This window comes from Brassica oleracea, chromosome C6 (genome assembly GCF_000695525.1).
Source record: "Brassica oleracea var. oleracea cultivar TO1000 chromosome C6, BOL, whole genome shotgun sequence".
NCBI classification, from domain to species: domain Eukaryota; kingdom Viridiplantae; phylum Streptophyta; class Magnoliopsida; order Brassicales; family Brassicaceae; genus Brassica; species Brassica oleracea.
The window spans coordinates 20,934,090-20,950,570 of record NC_027753.1 but is presented as its reverse complement, the minus strand read 5'-3'; the positions used below and the strand labels follow the sequence as shown (position 1 = coordinate 20,950,570).

Sequence of the window (16,481 nt, the reverse complement as noted above, 5' to 3'; positions counted from 1 at the left end):
ATCGTGTTGGAATCATTGATGGGTTGAATCCGCAGCATATCAAAGATGCAATGAAGAACATGTTTGGCATGACACTTGATTACACCACTTCATACAGAGCCTTGTTATATGCGCAAGAAATGGTGAGAGGATCAGCGGAAGACGGTCTACTGAAGTTTATTATTTCATTGATTTGTAAATATGTAAACACATTGTTTGCACATGTATTACATCTTGGGAAACATTATTACTGATTTTATAAAAAAAACACAACTAAAAGAGTAGACATGCAATTCACAAAATAGACCACAAACAAAACTATTATAGATCATTCCTCTATAAAGACAAGCTTGGACTCCACTTGATATGGAAGAAGACTTTGTCAGAAGACTTCCAGGAAGTCCAGACGACTGAAATGGAAGTTGCCTATGGAAGTTGTCTGGAAGACTTCCTGGAAGTCGTCTAGTGCATTATATTTTAGACGACTAACAGGTAAGTCGTCCCAGAAGTCTTCCAGATCTGAAAAACCTGCTTATCAAATCCAGATCTGAAAAACCTGCATATCCAAAAACGTGCAAATGGCTTAAAAACAGAAAAATGAGTGGAAGATTAGATAAATCTACCTTTATAGAACACACAAAAATACATATCTAAAATTAATAGATCTACCTTTAAATGAGTGGAAGATGAGTACCATCTGATTAAAAACCTTAGTAAGAAAGACATGAGACAAAACTGAAAAATTCATATAAAGTTTGGTATTTTCAAGTCAAAGAGATTAGAGAGCGGTTGAAGAGTTTTAGAATGATAAACATTACATTTTTGTTGCAGCCATTTGAAAGGAGGAGAGAGAATGTGTAAAATTTTCTTTATATAGGGAGACAAAAAATCCAATTAGGTTAAATATTTTTGATTCAGACGACTTCTTAGACGACTTACTTGTAAGTTGTCTAGAAGACTTTAATATTTTTAGCGGGAAATTAAAATATTTTTAGCGGGAAACTAAAATAGAAGACTTCTCAGACGACTTATTTAAATTATTTACGCGGGAAAATAATTTTTTTAAAAACTTTTAGGGGGGAATATTTGGACGACTTACATGTAAGTCGTCTGTTTTAATGTTTTCACCAGACAACTGAAATGTAAGTCGTCTAGACCCTAAACATAACTCCTAAACTTAATTAACTAACTAAACGCTTCATAAAATCAAATTAAACTTCAAAAGTGTTTACTATACATAAAAATAAACATGTATAGGTAAAAAATTAATTTTTCAAAAAAATATTCAAGCTTTCCAAAATCTAACCCTAAGTATACGTACAATACTACAACATATGTTGCCAAACCCTAGACAATACCATGATTTACTACCTACACTCATCTATGTTGAAAACAATTCAATTTTGTTATATTTTACTTTATATCACTTAACACTGTTTATAATTACTTGATTTTAATTTTTCGCTCATCAAAATATTTTTTAAAAAAATTATAAATTATTTTTAAGATCAGCTACAACAGAAGACTTACTTTGAAGTCATCCAGACGACTTCCAACATCTCAGACGACTTACTAGGGCTATATTCATAAAAATGACTTCTGTTTTTTTGTTTGGTCACAAAGGGCTGGGCTGTAATTTCACAATGCTTTTAGGTTAGTTTTGCATTTAATTCAAATTTAAGTATATGTTTTGGGTTAAAATCAAGTTGTGGGTTAGTTTTGGCAATTTTCCCTACTTATCTGATGACCAAAAAAGGTTAATTTATCTACTTATAATATATATATTTTTAACAATCTATAATATTTTCTTCTAAAATAAGAAGATTTTCTCGAATATATTATTACTTCAAATATTGATTTTTTTTCTTTTAGTCTATTTTTCACCCAAAAGTTCTTATTCTTTGTAAGTTTCCTAATTAATGTTCATCACTAAATTTAAATTTGAACTGAGTAGTCAATGAAAAAAAAATTGCATTCTATAAATTCACAAATTATATCTTATTGTTTAAACCCATAAATACCCCCTTACCAAAACTTTTAAAAATCTTTCCAGGATTACATTTGAACGTGGCTGTCTTTGATAGGACAACCGTTTCTTATTTCAATATTAACCTAGTACGTAACCAAACTGGGTGTATAAATAAGACACGCTTTCCCTCTTCTTCTCTCTCGACACAACTTCTCTGTTACGTTTGATCGACGAGAAAAGGTAGTGAACGAAGAAGAAGAAGAAGAAGATGAGTCAACCTCCAGTTGGTGTTCCTCCTCCTCAAGGTACCTTCCCATGATTTGATTCTTAATCTTACTTCTCTTCGTTTCTGTTTAGATATGAGTATCAAAGTAGTTTCAAATATTGATTAAAAATGGTGTTGGATCTTGTTGACTCATATTCGCTCTATTGATCTGGATCTGTTTCATAAATATTCATGTGAATCTGAATAGGTTACCCTCCGGCTCCAGGATATCCTCAGCAAGGGTATCCTCCGCCGCAGGGATATCCTCAGCAAGGATATCCTCCTCCTCAGCAACAACAAGGAAAGTCGGGTCCTGGTATGATTGAAGGATGGTAAGTCACTGCTCCATTCAAACTAGTATACTATCTGCAATTGTATGTCCTAAGGGGAATTCATACTTTGAATGGTATTACCATGATTTAACATTTTTAAGAATAAAAAGATGTGGCATGTCTTGTTTTGGTTACAAGTTTGTTTTGTGGGTTAATCTAATCTAATTAAATGGTAAATGCTTTAATCTGATTGAGTGGTTGTCTATAGAAAATAGAAACTGTGTTCTGTAGATGCATATTTCTACTTGCTTGTAGTAGTAGTATACGATGATTTTTGAATATATGAGCTTTTGTGATGCTTTTGCAGTCTAGCTGCTATGTGCTGTTGCTGCGTCTTGGAGGCTTGCTTCTGAGTTGGAATCTTGAAGCTGCGAAGTTGGATTGGATTTGGATTGTTTGTTGGTTTATTTTCATTGATCATCTTATTATTATATATTTCTCTTTCGTTATATATATGTTTGTTCATCTGGATCATGAATTAGTGTTGAAGACTTGATATCTTATGTTTTCTTACGTTATCTTATTCGCCAATGGTAATGTAAACTTCTTGGAGATCCAACATGATGTTGCACAGTATTGGCAAACCGTATTTGCTTTTTCCTAGCTTTCATTTCAAATATTTCGCAATTATTTGACTTTTCATTCATGGGTAGTCCTTTAAGTTTTAGACTTTGATTAAACACCGGGTATTATCTCATTTTCGTTTTTTTAAGAAAACCATGTATCAGATAAATTTAATGTTAACCAAAAAATTGCGTATTGGGTTTTATTTTATGTTTAAACACTCTAAAGAAATCGTTATCTAAATATTAGTTCTGAAAGTATATTAAATTTATATGCATCAGTTAGGGGTGTCAAAATGAGTTACCTCTCTCAACTCAGCTCAGCTCACAGTGAGTTCGACTCTTTCATGAGCTAGTTCAGCTCAGCTCATTTATTATATGAGCTTCAATATGTAAACTCGAACTCAGATCATGAGTAAATGAGCTAACTCATGATCAAAATAAAAATAATAATTATAAAATAAAATAAATAGTGATAGAATAACTTCTATAATATTGTTCAAAATTTAAATATTAAAAAACCTAAAACATAAATATTAAATACTAAATAAAAACCAATACATGACAAAAATTAAAAAACAGCACCTAAAATATAATAAAATTAAAGCAAAACTAATTATCCAAATTCATATTCTTTGTGAGAGTCTTGAGACAATTCATCTTCAATGTGTTATATGTATGTTTTACATTTTAATTATATGAGATAAATATGATTAATATAGATATTATCTTTTAAAAAGATTTGGTTTGACATTTTAATTTTAGAAGATAAATATGATAAATATATAAATTATCTATTTTTTACATAAAAAATAGAAGTTATCCAAATATAATATATATATAAAAATATTATATATAATTGTAAGTATAAAAATGAACAAGCTCATCCTTGTTCATTAAAGATCGTTCATATAACTCGTGATCTAATTTAAGCTCAATCATTTAACTCATTTATTAAATAAACTTAAAATATAGAGATCGTGCTCATGAAAAAACGATCTGAGTTGAGCCAGATCATAAGCTATAGCTCATTTTGACATCCTTAGGATCAGTAGAACGTCAGCCCAAATGAAATCCGGTCGAATGTGGTTATAGTAAGCGCAAAGAAGATAGGGATCATAATCAAGATCCACATCTGAGGGATGTGGGGATCAAAGACCCTATGGTACAATATGCATTTAGGATTAAGAAAAGTATCTTTAGCGAAATAGTAATGTTTTGTTAAAGGAAAAATTAAATTGAATTTTGAAACTAATATAAATATGAGTTTAATGGATTAAAATTTTATTCATTTATATAATCAGTATACAAACTTTATACTGATATATTGTCTCAATTGTATTTTACTTTTTTTTTTAAATTGTTTCCTTATTCGAAATTCATTCTTATTTGGTGGTGTTTTGTCGAGTATAAATATATGTACACGATAGCAACCGGATTATTCGAAACCGAAAACAACTATGGAAAATTTATGAATTTTAAATTGCATGTAATATTGCTCATAGTTGTAATAGCATAATTATCCAACGTTAAAAAAGAAAATCAATAAGCATGATATTTAGAAATACTATTTTAATATTATAAAATTGTTTGAAATAATATTTCTTTGAAACTATTTCGGCCTTCCATTCATCTCCTATTTGCTATTTGGTCTTTTTATTGGCCCAGCAATGCAAATAGTATATTCTTAATTGGGCCGTTAACTCATACCGAAGCCCAATGAAATATATAAGAAACCCTAATTCTAAACCCCTTTTTAAACCCCCACACTTGCGCCTCTTCCTCCTCCATCACTCAAAACCCTTTTTCCGACAAGAACCCTAACCCAACCGCCGCCATGACAGAAGTCGAAGAAGTTCCAGCCGACACCGGAGACTACATGATCAAGCCCCAGAGCTTCACCCCCGCCATCGACACATCCCAGTGGCCCCTCCTCCTCAAGAACTACGACCGCCTCAACGTCCGTACCGGTCACTACACTCCCATCTCCTCCGGCCACTCCCCTCTCAAGCGTCCTCTCATAGACTACATCCGCTACGGTGTCATCAACCTCGACAAGCCCTCGAACCCTTCCTCTCACGAGGTCGTCGCTTGGATCAAACGCATCCTCCGCGTCGAGAAGACGGGGCACAGTGGAACCCTTGACCCTAAAGTCACGGGTAACCTCATCGTCTGCATCGACAGAGCCACGAGGCTTGTGAAGTCGCAGCAAGGTGCGGGGAAAGAGTACGTCTGCGTTGCTCGTCTCCACTCTGCTGTCCCCGACGTGGCGAAAGTGGCGAGGGCTCTCGAGTCGCTCACCGGAGCTGTGTTCCAGAGGCCGCCTTTGATCTCTGCCGTGAAGAGGCAGCTGAGGATTAGGACGATCTACCAAAGTAAGTTGCTTGAGTACGATGCGGATAGGCATTTGGTTGTGTTCTGGGTTTCTTGTGAGGCGGGTACTTATATTAGGACCATGTGTGTTCACTTGGGTTTACTTCTTGGTGTTGGTGGGCATATGCAAGAGCTTAGGAGGGTTAGGTCTGGGATATTGGGTGAGAATGATAACATGGTTACGATGCATGATGTCATGGATGCTCAGTGGATGTATGATAACTACAAGGATGAGAGTTATCTCAGGAGGGTGATTATGCCTCTTGAGGTGATCTTGACGAGCTACAAGAGGCTCGTTGTGAAGGATTCTGCTGTCAATGCGATCTGCTATGGTGCTAAGCTGATGATTCCCGGGCTTTTGAGGTTCGAGAATGATATTGATGTCGGTAGTGAGGTTGTTTTGATGACGACCAAAGGTGAGGCGATTGCTGTTGGGATTGCTGAGATGACGACCTCTGTGATGGCTACTTGTGACCATGGCGTGGTGGCTAAGATCAAGAGGGTGGTGATGGATAGGGACACTTACCCGAGGAAGTGGGGTCTGGGGCCTAGGGCTTCGATGAAGAAGAAGCTTATCGCTGATGGGAAGTTGGATAAGCATGGGAAGCCTAATGAGAAGACGCCTGTTGAGTGGAGCAGGAACGTGGTGTTGCCAACCGGTGGTGATGCTATGATTGCTGGTGCTGCTGCGGCTCCTGAGAAGGTTGATGTTGGTGCAGCTGTCGTGGAGAAGGTTGAGGCTGAGAATGGAGAAGTGAGCAAGCGTAAGCACAAGCGTGATGAGAGCAATGATAGCCCCGCTCCCGTGTCAACCAAGAAAGCGAAGACCAAAGATGTTGATACAGAAGAGAAGGTGAAGTCTGAGAAGAAGGAGAAGAAGAAAAAGAAGGACAAGGATGAGGATACAGAAGAGGTAGCGACACCAAAGTCAGAGAAGAAGAAAAAGAAGAGCAAGGAGACTGGTGAGGATGAGTCAGCAGCAGAGAAGAGTGAGAAGAAGAAGAAAAAGAAGAGCAAGGAGACTGATGAAGCTGCTTCAGCTGAGAAGAGTGAGAAGAAGAAAAAGAAGGACAAGAAGAAGAAAAGCAAAGACAGCGAAGATGAGGAATAATTAGATTGAGTTTTGTGTTATGGTATCTATTCTGGATAAAAGTGAGACAAAAGGCATTTCATGCTTGTATCCAACGTCTCACTTCAGATTAGTTTTTGTTTCTTAGTTTTTTATATTTATGTTTTTCCTTTTTATCTGTAAGACTTTATGAGATGATGGCTTTGGTTGGTTCTTATGTTTTTCAACATTCTACAGTGTGAAATTTCGTTTAGTGATGATAATTTAAAGCCAATTTCAGGTAGTGCCTCCTCTTATTAGCTAAACAGTTGGTTTATCTATCGTTGGTGTTAGGAGTACAAGAGATGAAGGTAGTAGCAGCACCTACATATAATTTTTCATCAGATTGTTGTGCTAAGGTTATTGTGATTGTTCAGTTTTCATTTTTATTGGCTGCTAAGCTTTTTTTTTGGGGTTCTCTTGTTTAGTTATTGGTTTTGATGCATAAGTAATGACACGGTTCAAGAACATAGACCCGCAGTAAGGCAAGCTTGTGCACCTTTCTTTGGTTTTTTTTTGTTTGCTGCTTTGTTATTGTTTCTGTGGACATGTAAACTCTTGTTATTTGCTTGAACATGTGGAATGGTTGTGTAAATGTAATCAAGTTACAATGAAGTTCTGAATTATAGGAAACTTGGACTAGCTGTGGAAGGACTCAAACAAGAACTAATCTCAACTTTACGACTTCATATGGATAGAGCAATTTGCCAGGTATGTGACTGCACACCAAGAAAACATTAACTCATGTATGGAATGGATAAAAGGAATATGGACTTGTTTGCATTTTAGTACTTGTTAACGGATTGAGAGAGAACATTGTTGTTTTACCAGTTTCTTGGGTCCTTGCCCTTTTTGTGTTAAGTCTGTTTGGCAATGAGGATACGACTAAGTTTGTTTGGGTTTCAGGTTTAAAGTCCTCGTTATTGCCATTGGACCGAGCACGAGAAGTCTCCCTGTTATTGCCGCTATATAAGAGATAATAAACACGAGGATAATACTGAAGTTATCTACTAGGATCCAAAAGATGTTTGAATCGGACGAGCGTTTCAAAACACAGACTATTTGTGTGTGCAAAAGAGAACTATTTTTTCTTCTTTTTTCACAATTGTCATGTTCGTAAATTTGGATTCCCAAATATAGAAAGTCCAAAAAGATTAGCGTGCGTCTTACGTCTCCATTTTTGTCTCTTAGCAAATGAATCTGAGAAAAGTTAATTTCCTCTGTTCTTCCCCTTTTACCATAGATCCAAATGCATCTCTCTCAACACTTTCTATCATGTCTTATTCTTTTGATTAACCTCTTTTGATCCTGGTCTTGCATGCGGTTACAATAGGTACAACAGGATATCTCAGACACAATGGATATAAGCAACGAGGCAAGCGTGGATCCGTTCTCAATAGGACCCACGGGTATCATCGGAAGAACAATAGCCTTTCGTGTCCTGCTCTGCAAATCAACGACTACGCTCAGACACAAACTGTTCAGATTCCTCGTGTGTTTCTACGGAGGAGCTAGAGCTTTTCTATCACCGTGTGTGTCCTGGCTACACCCGAGGAACCCACAAGGGATATTGGCTATGGTGACGACGATGGCCTTTATGTTGAACCGCTACACAAGATTAAAAGCAAAGGCTGAGATGGCTTACAGGAGGAAGTTCTGGAGGAACATGATGACAGCTGCATTGACTCATGAGGAATGGTCTCACGCCGCCAAGATGCTTGATAAAGAGACTCCGAAGATGAACGAGACCGATCTTTTCGATGTGGAGCTCGTGAGGAACAAGCTCGAGGAGCTTAGGCATAGACGTCACGAGAATTCTCTGAGAGACATTATCTTCTGCATGAGAGCTGACCTTGTGAGAAACCTCGGTAACATGTGTAACCCTGAGCTTCACAAAGGAAGGCTTCAAGTTCCGAAACTCATCAAAGAGTATATCGACGAGGTCTCTACGCAGCTTAGGATGGTTTGTGATACGGACACTGAAGAGCTTTCTCTCGAGGAGAAACTATCTTTCATGCACGAGACGAGGCACGCGTTTGGAAGAACGGCTCTGCTTCTAAGCGGAGGAGCTTCTCTCGGTGCGTTCCATCTCGGTGTGGTTAAGACCCTTGTGGAACACAAGCTGTTGCCGAGGATTATAGCCGGTTCAAGCGTGGGTTCTGTGATGTGTGCGGTCGTGGGGACAAGGTCGTGGCCTGAGTTACAAAGCTTCTTTGAAGGCTCGTGGCACGCGTTGCAGTTCTTTGACCAGATGGGAGGGATCTTCACTATTGCGAAACGTGTTATGACTCAAGGTGCGGTTCATGAGATCAGACATTTGCAATGGAAGCTGAGGAACCTCACCAACAATCTCACGTTCCAAGAGGCTTACGACATGACAGGACGGATTCTTGGGATAACGGTTTGTTCCCCGAGGAAGCACGAGCCGCCTAGATGCCTTAACTATCTGACTTCTCCTCATGTCGTGATATGGAGTGCAGTGACTGCATCTTGTGCATTTCCAGGTCTTTTTGAGGCTCAGGAACTCATGGCTAAAGACAGAACTGGTGAGATTGTTCCTTATCACCCAATATTTAATCCTGAAGAGACCTCAGGAGCGTCGGTTAGGCGATGGAGAGACGGTAGTTTGGAGATGGACTTACCGATGATACAACTCAAAGAGCTTTTTAATGTTAATCATTTCATTGTGAGTCAAGCTAACCCTCACATCGCACCTTTCTTGAGGATGAAGGAGTTTGTGAGAGCTTGCGGAGGCAGATTTGCAGCAAAGGTATGGTTTCACATTAACTTGTTTCACAAGTAATAAACAAAGTTGTGATTCATTTCTCATAAGTAAATCTCTTGTTCTATCAGCTTGCTCAACTTATGGAGATGGAAGTGAAGCATAGATGTAATCAAGTACTAGAGCTCGGGTTGCCTCTGAGAGAAGTCGCTAAGCTGTTTGCTCAAGAGTGGGAAGGAGATGTCACAATCGTCATGCCCGCCACTATTGCTCAGGTAAGCAAAATTCTTGTAACAATTTATCGGTGGACAAAAAAATCAGAATCGAGAATCGAAAACACGATAGAAATGAATCCGAACTGAACTCTGACCCGACATAAATTTTGAATAGGTCTTGCAATATTTTAGGTTCTAGTTTTATCAATGTATAAAAAAATCCCTAAAAATTCAAAAATTAAAAAAAAAAAAAAAGAGAACTATACCAAACCTGAATTCAGAACAAACAAATACCGTGAAATGATAAAATATCCTAATGAGTGCAAAATAAATATTTAAACCATAAATAGTTTGTCCAAAAAAAGTATTTAAACCATAAATTTGTTCCAAAAAAAAACCATATAAATAAATAACTCAAATATTCAGTTGAATGTATAGTTTGGTATTTGATCATAAACATCTAAATTTGCATGTTGTATATATTTAAAATATTTTTTTTCCTCTAATAGTTTTGAATTTAAAAATATTTTTAGATAGCATAAACGGATATTCGTATCCGAACCAAACCGCGAAAATTCAAATCGAATTTCATCTTAACAGAGCTAATCTTACGCCTCCAAAATCTAAAACCCGAATGTGAATGTATTAATCATTTCTTATCGTCTTGCTCTATGTGTTTCATTTACAGTACTTGAAGATCATACAGAACCCATCCAACGTAGAGATTCAAAAGGCAGCAAACCAAGGAAGGAGATGCACCTGGGAGAAGCTCGCCGTCATCAAAGCAAACTTCGGCATCGAACTCGCCCTCGACGAGTGCGTCGCCGTCCTCAACCACATGCGCCGCATCAAACGCACCGCACGAAGAGCAGCAGCCGCCGCATCCACCTCCGTCTCCGTCTCATCCTCCTCCCAACATCCTCTACCCGTAGGACCCACCAGATTCAGCGCCTCCAGAAGAATCCCTTCCTGGAACTGCATCGCGCGCGAGAACTCAGCCGGATCCGTCGACGACGACGTCCTCGCCGAAGCGGCGTTGCTCTACCAGCAACTCGTTGTCCACCGAGGCGGTAACTGCAACAGCTCGCACGACGGAGATTCGCCGGAGGCTGGAGACTGGACTAGATCTGGCGGACCGTTGGAGAGGACGACGTCTGCTCAGATGTTCATGGATTACGTTCAGAATCTCGACGGTGCTGATCCGGGCGTCGATTTGAACGGGGACGCTTCTTCGAGGAGCATCACGGTGGCGGAAGGGGATTATCTGCAGACGGGGAGGACGCATAATGGATTCGTGTTGAATCTCGTTAGAGGAGAGAGTTTGAGGAGGAATAATCAAGATGTGGAGGATAGGCAAAACGTTGATGAAGCTCCCGAGTGCGTTCAGCTTGATTCTCCGGAGAAGGATATCCATAGAGGTAGCTCGGCTTCGGAAGAAGGAGACGCGGAGGTAGAGTCAGAGACGGTGGTGGATACGAATCTAAGCCACCACGAGTAATGGTTGATGTTTCCTTTTTTGGAAAGGACTATGTTGTAAATCTTATGGCTACTTTTAAATTTTGTAGTACGGTCCTTTGTATTTTGTAAAAAATTTCATTTTAGTGATGAAACTTTTTGCTTGATTGTTATTTTATTCTGGGTATGATTGGCTGATGCTGCTGTAGTCTTTTTTTTTTTTTTTTAATCCATGTCACTTCTTTAAATTTATATCTTTATAATTGTTCTGCAAAGACAAATTTCTACGGCCCAAAAATAAAAATTTTTAAAAGATAAAAATCTAAAGCCAAAATCACAAAAGTCCTATCAATATTTTTATGGCCAAAAAATGAAATCACATCTCTTACTAATCACACACTGCCACCAAAGAAAAAATTAATTAATGATTTAACTACGATTTCTAAAGAATAATGTTATACATAAGTTAATGCTCTAGCTTAACTGATCTACCATATTTTTAAGTTTTAGATAGACGCTCTGTATAACTTGGAATTGTAAATGAAAATCTTTTGATAAAGTCAGTTTGAGTTTCACTGAAATCATATTTACCCAATATTCGAGATTTCTTCAAGAGTCCGAATAATTACTTGGGTTTAACCTATTGTTCTGCCACCAAAGAAAAGATTAATGAACTGTATATTTTATAATCATATGTTTTTAACTTAAATAAAAAGAATCTTTGATAATTGAGATAGTTATATATTTTTTTGCTGTGTTATACAGTTACTTCCGCGATGCATAAATCCGAATCTAGTGTATATATATGGTCAAAACTATGTTTAGTGTCTCATTTTTTTTATAAAAGGCTTCATTGATTCCAAAAACAAATAAATTGTTGTTGTTTTTATATTCTACATAAGTATATGGCCCTTTTGTTTGTGGCCTCCTTGTCATCTCATTTCCTTTCACTTTTTATGGAATAAACGTTTACATTTGTTAACCAGTCGTGGTAGTCCAGTGGCGCTTGAAAAAAATAAACTCAATACGGCGAACCCTGGTTCGAACTCCGTTGGCCATACGGATATAGGCTATTGCTTTCGGCTCATTTGAATGTACAGGAGAGAGTCTATCCGTGGATTGTACCTCCACCCGGGGGTTAGGTCTCTATCTTTAATAGACATGTGGTTAACCTTTTTATTTAAAAAAAAAACGTTTACATTTGTTGGGCATGTGCCGCATGTTATTCACATAGAAAAAGACCACAACCAAAAATTAACTAGTTCTTGAATATGTCTTATCATAACTAGAAAATGATCGTCTTAGAAAAAAACCTAGAAGTGGTGGTGATGATGATGATGATGATGATGATACATCGTTGACGGGTCATGATAATGATGATGATGCAGGCTCGTTTCTTCCGTTTGATTGCCATGTTCATCTCCAAAATCCGGATTTGTAGCTCCAAGATTAAGATAAACCAATCTTGAATCCAAACTACTCCCCTTCGTGCGTTCGTCTTTCACCCTAGGGTAGATCACGGTGTTGTTAACGTTATTGTTATTGTTCCCTTCTTCTCGAGAAATCACCATTGCAGCAGACTGGACCAGCTCGAGACAAAGCCTGAGCTTATTAGGCTCAATGTGAGTCAATCCATGAATTGTCCCCTTAAACAAGAAATCTGAAGTTAGGGTTCTAAGGATGTCAAGAGGAGTGATACCATCAACTGTCTGAACGGTTGGATCAGCATGGTGGTCAAGTAACACGGCCACCATATCCGGAGAGACCATCTCTGCTGCGATGTGGAGTGCGGTTTTCCTGGTGGGACCTGCCGGATGGTTCACATCAGCTGCTCCAAGCTCAAGAAGTCCCTTCACAACCTCTCTACTACAATTCTCCACCGCGTAAAACAAAGCTAATGACTCGTCTAGATTGAGTCCTTCTCCCATAACCATTAGCTTTACTAGCTCAAAATCTGAGGAGTCTAATGCTCGTCTCATCCTCTTCATCTTCTGGTCCTCTAGGTTTAGAGCCGAGTTTTGGTCATGTTGGTGAGGCATTAGAGAACGTAGAGGTATAGATGATTTGAGACGATACTCCTCAACCTTGCCTACGAGTTCGATTGGGAGATGTTTGGCTAGAATCTCTGTTGGAAGACCAGATTTGGTGACTAGGTGAATTAACCGGGACTTCTTGAGCTTGGAGCAGCTGATGTAGAAGTCCATAACTGATGCATGTCTTGCTTTCTTGAAGCTATTAGTACTTTCATCACGTCTTCAATGGAGGCTTTCTCCACCATGCTTGTCAAATGTTTCTGTGATTAAAAAGAAAATGAAAGTTAAGACAAAGTGTTGAATTTGTATACACTATCCATTATTTATTTTCAATTTGCATCAATATGCATGTTCGTTCATTGTAAAGGAGTACTCAAAAGGAACTATTTTTCACCAAGGGTTTCATTGTATCTAACTCCAAATGAGGAAAGTGAGGTAAGACCATGATAGGAAAAAGACCTAATGGTGGCCTAAAGAATGATAAAATCTTTTGATTCATTGCATTTGTGGAATTGCTGAACTTAAATGGCCGTTATAGACATATATCATATATGTCATAGTAAATTCATGCAAAATCGCATAATGATCATGTCAATCCTCTTAGCCCAAATAAGTTAATGATATCATTTTTTTCTCAATTGGTGGGTTACTAATAAAATCCCTATTATTTATTAGTCAAATTTACTATTTTCAAAATATATATTCCATGTACTATATTTGCGACATGATTTTGCCACATGTCATATATACAATCATTTTACAAAAAAAATGATGACATGGCTAACAAGATTGATGACATGACTTATAGTTAATATGACATGGACAATCACATTTATTACTGACATATATTTTTGGTACACTTTATAGAATATGACAATAACTAATACATTACATTTAATGTTGATTTATATTTTTGTTAAACTTATTAAAATATGGTAATAATTCATAAATCATCACTAAAATAAATATAATGAAATATGCATTATAAATTTCGAAATACATTATTTAATTGTATTTTTATAATTATACAATTTTTTTTACTAATATTTTCAAAATTGTCTACATCTTTTTTAAAAAATTAATAAATTCTTAATCGTAATCATTAGTTTCTTTTAGATATCTACAAATTTTATAAATATTGTTTAGTTATAATTTTTAATAACTATACAATTTTTATATGATTTTTACTAATTTTATTCAAGTTGATTTAATACATTTAACCAAAATAAATAGATAAAAAAATTATCTAAGATTCGAATTTTAAATATATTACATATATATTATTAAATGTAATTTAAAATAAAGAAAATTATTTTTTCTTAATTTTATGCTTAAATAATCAACTTTATATTAAATATTAGTCAAAAATTATAAAATATATAATATTAATAAATTTCATTTTAAATATAATTTAATTTTTTAAAAATTTATCACAAAACACCTAGTTTATGTGAAATAATGAGTTTGGATCATGGATGAAAGAAAACAACAAAAATACCCCAAAATTTATTAATTGAGTAATTTTTCTCTTTGTGCAACACAACACATCAGTTCATCGCCGTCGAAGTCCTGAAAGAAAGTTTCAGTACGTGCAATGCAAGAAATCTTTAACCTTAGTTACACATGAAATCTATATAATACCAGCTCTTATCTATTTTTAGATACGTGTATCATCATCAATAGGGTTTCGAAATTTAACTCAACCGAACTGAACCAAACCGAGCCAAAGCGGAACAGTTCATTACCAAGATTAAAGATCAAGAATCAATTAACCTAAGAAGACTTTCTTAATTAATTAGAACCTGAGTAAGCAACGCAAGCTGCTCAACTCCAAAATAACGAGCGGCGGCTAAGATATCTAAGGAGAGATCAACGGCTGCAGTGCACTGCGTGTGCCAACATCCTCTATCTCCACAGTTTGATCTTGACTCGTGCTTATGCGGTACGAGTGAGACTTGACCACTGTATAAGAACTGAAGTAGAAGCAAGAAAACTTCGTAACTGACAGAATTAACCGGTACGACTCCTCCCACTGAGGCCACTCTGGCCCCTGAAGCTGAACTGGTTATTGTTTGTGGAGGATCAGATCCGTAGAAAAATTTGCGGAAGAAGAGGCTACGTGCAGCGAGGATGCAGCGGTGAGCGTGGACCAGACGGCCTTCGACGCCGAAAGTGACGTCAGAGAAAGCTTGACCGTTGATTAAAAGGTTTAGGTAATCTAACGACAGAGATTCCTCGACACTACCAGTCATCGCTTCTGCTTATTCTTTTTTTTTTTGTGTAAAACTTAGGGTTTCAGAGTACTATAAAAAATACTCTCCTTTGATTTCATAAGCAATAGAAAAAGAAGAAAATAATTTGTTTTCTTGAAAGAAAAAATCATGTAAGTTTAATTGGGTCAAGCTTTTATCTTGAGAAGCACATGGAGAAGATGAAGAAGAGAGGGAGAGAGTCTATAGTGTTTGAAAGATTGGTCTTTTGTGTATAGAGATAGAGAGAGAGAAAGAGACATAGATCTGAATAGGCGGACCAAGGGGTCTCTAGTTAATTTATAATAAATTAAACGACGATAAAATGATTAATGTCGACATGTGTGCTTTCTTTTATTGGCTGGGAACAGTTGGAGTTTTGAGAAATTTCAGTGATATCCTTTGTTACTAAGAGCATGAGTCCTTAACAATATAATATATATATATATAATTTTCTTTTAATAGTTAAGGATTATAATCGCAAGTGATGCTCCAATGGTGTTATCCGTTATGGAATCCTTCAAAATAAAAAAATAATAAATTTGAAAAGTATTTAAAATTTAAAATTTTATTTATTGAATTACAAAATGTAAACATACAACAATTACACATTTCCATCATTTCCATATTTGTTCCAAATATTTTGAATCAAATCATATTTCAATTGTTCATGTATATGCGGATCACGAACTTGACTCCGTATTTCAAGCATAGTACGAAGATTTGAAGGCGTGGGAGTATATGACATATCCACCTCTGAACTTCTACTCGAGTCTCCTTCTTCAAACTCTGATGTATCGCAAAGATTGTATCCATTGCGTTCATTTTCTACTATCACTACAAGAAAACACAAATTTAACGACGGCCAAAATCGTCGTTATTTCCTCGGAAAAGAAGACTTACGAGGAAATTCCGAGGAAATGGCGATGAAAGGCGTTTCGTCGTTATATGATTGTCGTAAGAGAAGATTCGTCGCCATTTCCTCGTTAATTAGCGAGGTTATATTTTCCTCGTAAAGAAGAATTAAGTTTTCGTCGTAAAGACCACGTGGGGTTTCCACGTAACGCGGTCGTTGTGTTTCCTCGTAAGAAACTCGTAAATGATTCGTCGTAAAAGACCCGCAAAAACCTCTAAATAAATTCGTCGTAATAAAAACGTAAGAAACACGAAAATAATTCGTCGTAATAGAATCGTAACTAAATCCACGTAAAATCCTCG

At 36.7% G+C, this 16,481-nt stretch overlaps 3 protein-coding genes and 1 long non-coding RNA gene across 4 annotated transcripts; 3 read left to right on the top strand and 1 right to left on the bottom strand.

Moving 5' to 3' along the window:
* Positions 1 to 2,073: 2,073 nt before the first annotated feature.
* Positions 2,074 to 3,007, top strand: LOC106299782. Its single transcript, XR_001261872.1, has 3 exons — positions 2,074 to 2,253; positions 2,422 to 2,545; positions 2,853 to 3,007. It is a non-coding gene; the product is annotated as an uncharacterized LOC106299782 (long non-coding RNA).
* Positions 3,008 to 4,883: 1,876 nt separating this feature from the next.
* LOC106300453 (H/ACA ribonucleoprotein complex subunit 4-like) lies at positions 4,884 to 6,779 on the top strand. Its single transcript, XM_013736595.1, has one exon. The coding sequence runs from the start codon at positions 4,946 to 4,948 to the stop codon at positions 6,590 to 6,592; it is 1,647 nt and encodes a 548-aa protein (XP_013592049.1). The 5' UTR covers positions 4,884 to 4,945; the 3' UTR covers positions 6,593 to 6,779.
* A 1,021-nt stretch (positions 6,780 to 7,800) lies between these two features.
* On the top strand, positions 7,801 to 11,107 carry LOC106299119 (triacylglycerol lipase SDP1L). Its single transcript, XM_013735257.1, has 3 exons — positions 7,801 to 9,359; positions 9,443 to 9,586; positions 10,215 to 11,107. The coding sequence occupies exons 1-3, from the start codon at positions 7,947 to 7,949 to the stop codon at positions 11,022 to 11,024; spliced, it is 2,367 nt and encodes a 788-aa protein (XP_013590711.1). The 5' UTR covers positions 7,801 to 7,946; the 3' UTR covers positions 11,025 to 11,107.
* A 1,187-nt stretch (positions 11,108 to 12,294) lies between these two features.
* On the bottom strand, positions 12,295 to 15,298 carry LOC106297698 (regulatory protein NPR6-like). Its single transcript, XM_013733893.1, has 3 exons — positions 14,817 to 15,298; positions 13,171 to 13,274; positions 12,295 to 13,138 (listed from the first exon to the last, which is right to left on the bottom strand). The coding sequence occupies exons 1-3, from the start codon at positions 15,264 to 15,266 to the stop codon at positions 12,295 to 12,297; spliced, it is 1,398 nt and encodes a 465-aa protein (XP_013589347.1). The 5' UTR covers positions 15,267 to 15,298.
* Between the last annotated feature and the right edge of the window lie 1,183 nt (positions 15,299 to 16,481).

Coding starts and splice junctions, on each gene's coding strand:
- LOC106300453 (XM_013736595.1), top strand. CDS start 4,946: ATGACAGAAGTCGAAGAAGTTCCAGCCGACACCGGAGACTACATGATC.
- LOC106299119 (XM_013735257.1), top strand. CDS start 7,947: ATGGATATAAGCAACGAGGCAAGCGTGGATCCGTTCTCAATAGGACCC. Junction 9,360..9,442: donor GAGGCAGATTTGCAGCAAAG/GTATGGTTTCAC, acceptor TTGTTCTATCAG/CTTGCTCAACTTATGGAGAT. Junction 9,587..10,214: donor TGCCCGCCACTATTGCTCAG/GTAAGCAAAATT, acceptor TTTCATTTACAG/TACTTGAAGATCATACAGAA.
- LOC106297698 (XM_013733893.1), bottom strand. CDS start 15,266: ATGACTGGTAGTGTCGAGGAATCTCTGTCGTTAGATTACCTAAACCTT. Junction 13,275..14,816: donor AGCTTGCGTTGCTTACTCAG/GTTCTAATTAAT, acceptor TTTTAATCACAG/AAACATTTGACAAGCATGGT. Junction 13,139..13,170: donor CAGTTATGGACTTCTACATC/AGCTGCTCCAAG, acceptor GTCCCGGTTAAT/TCACCTAGTCACCAAATCTG.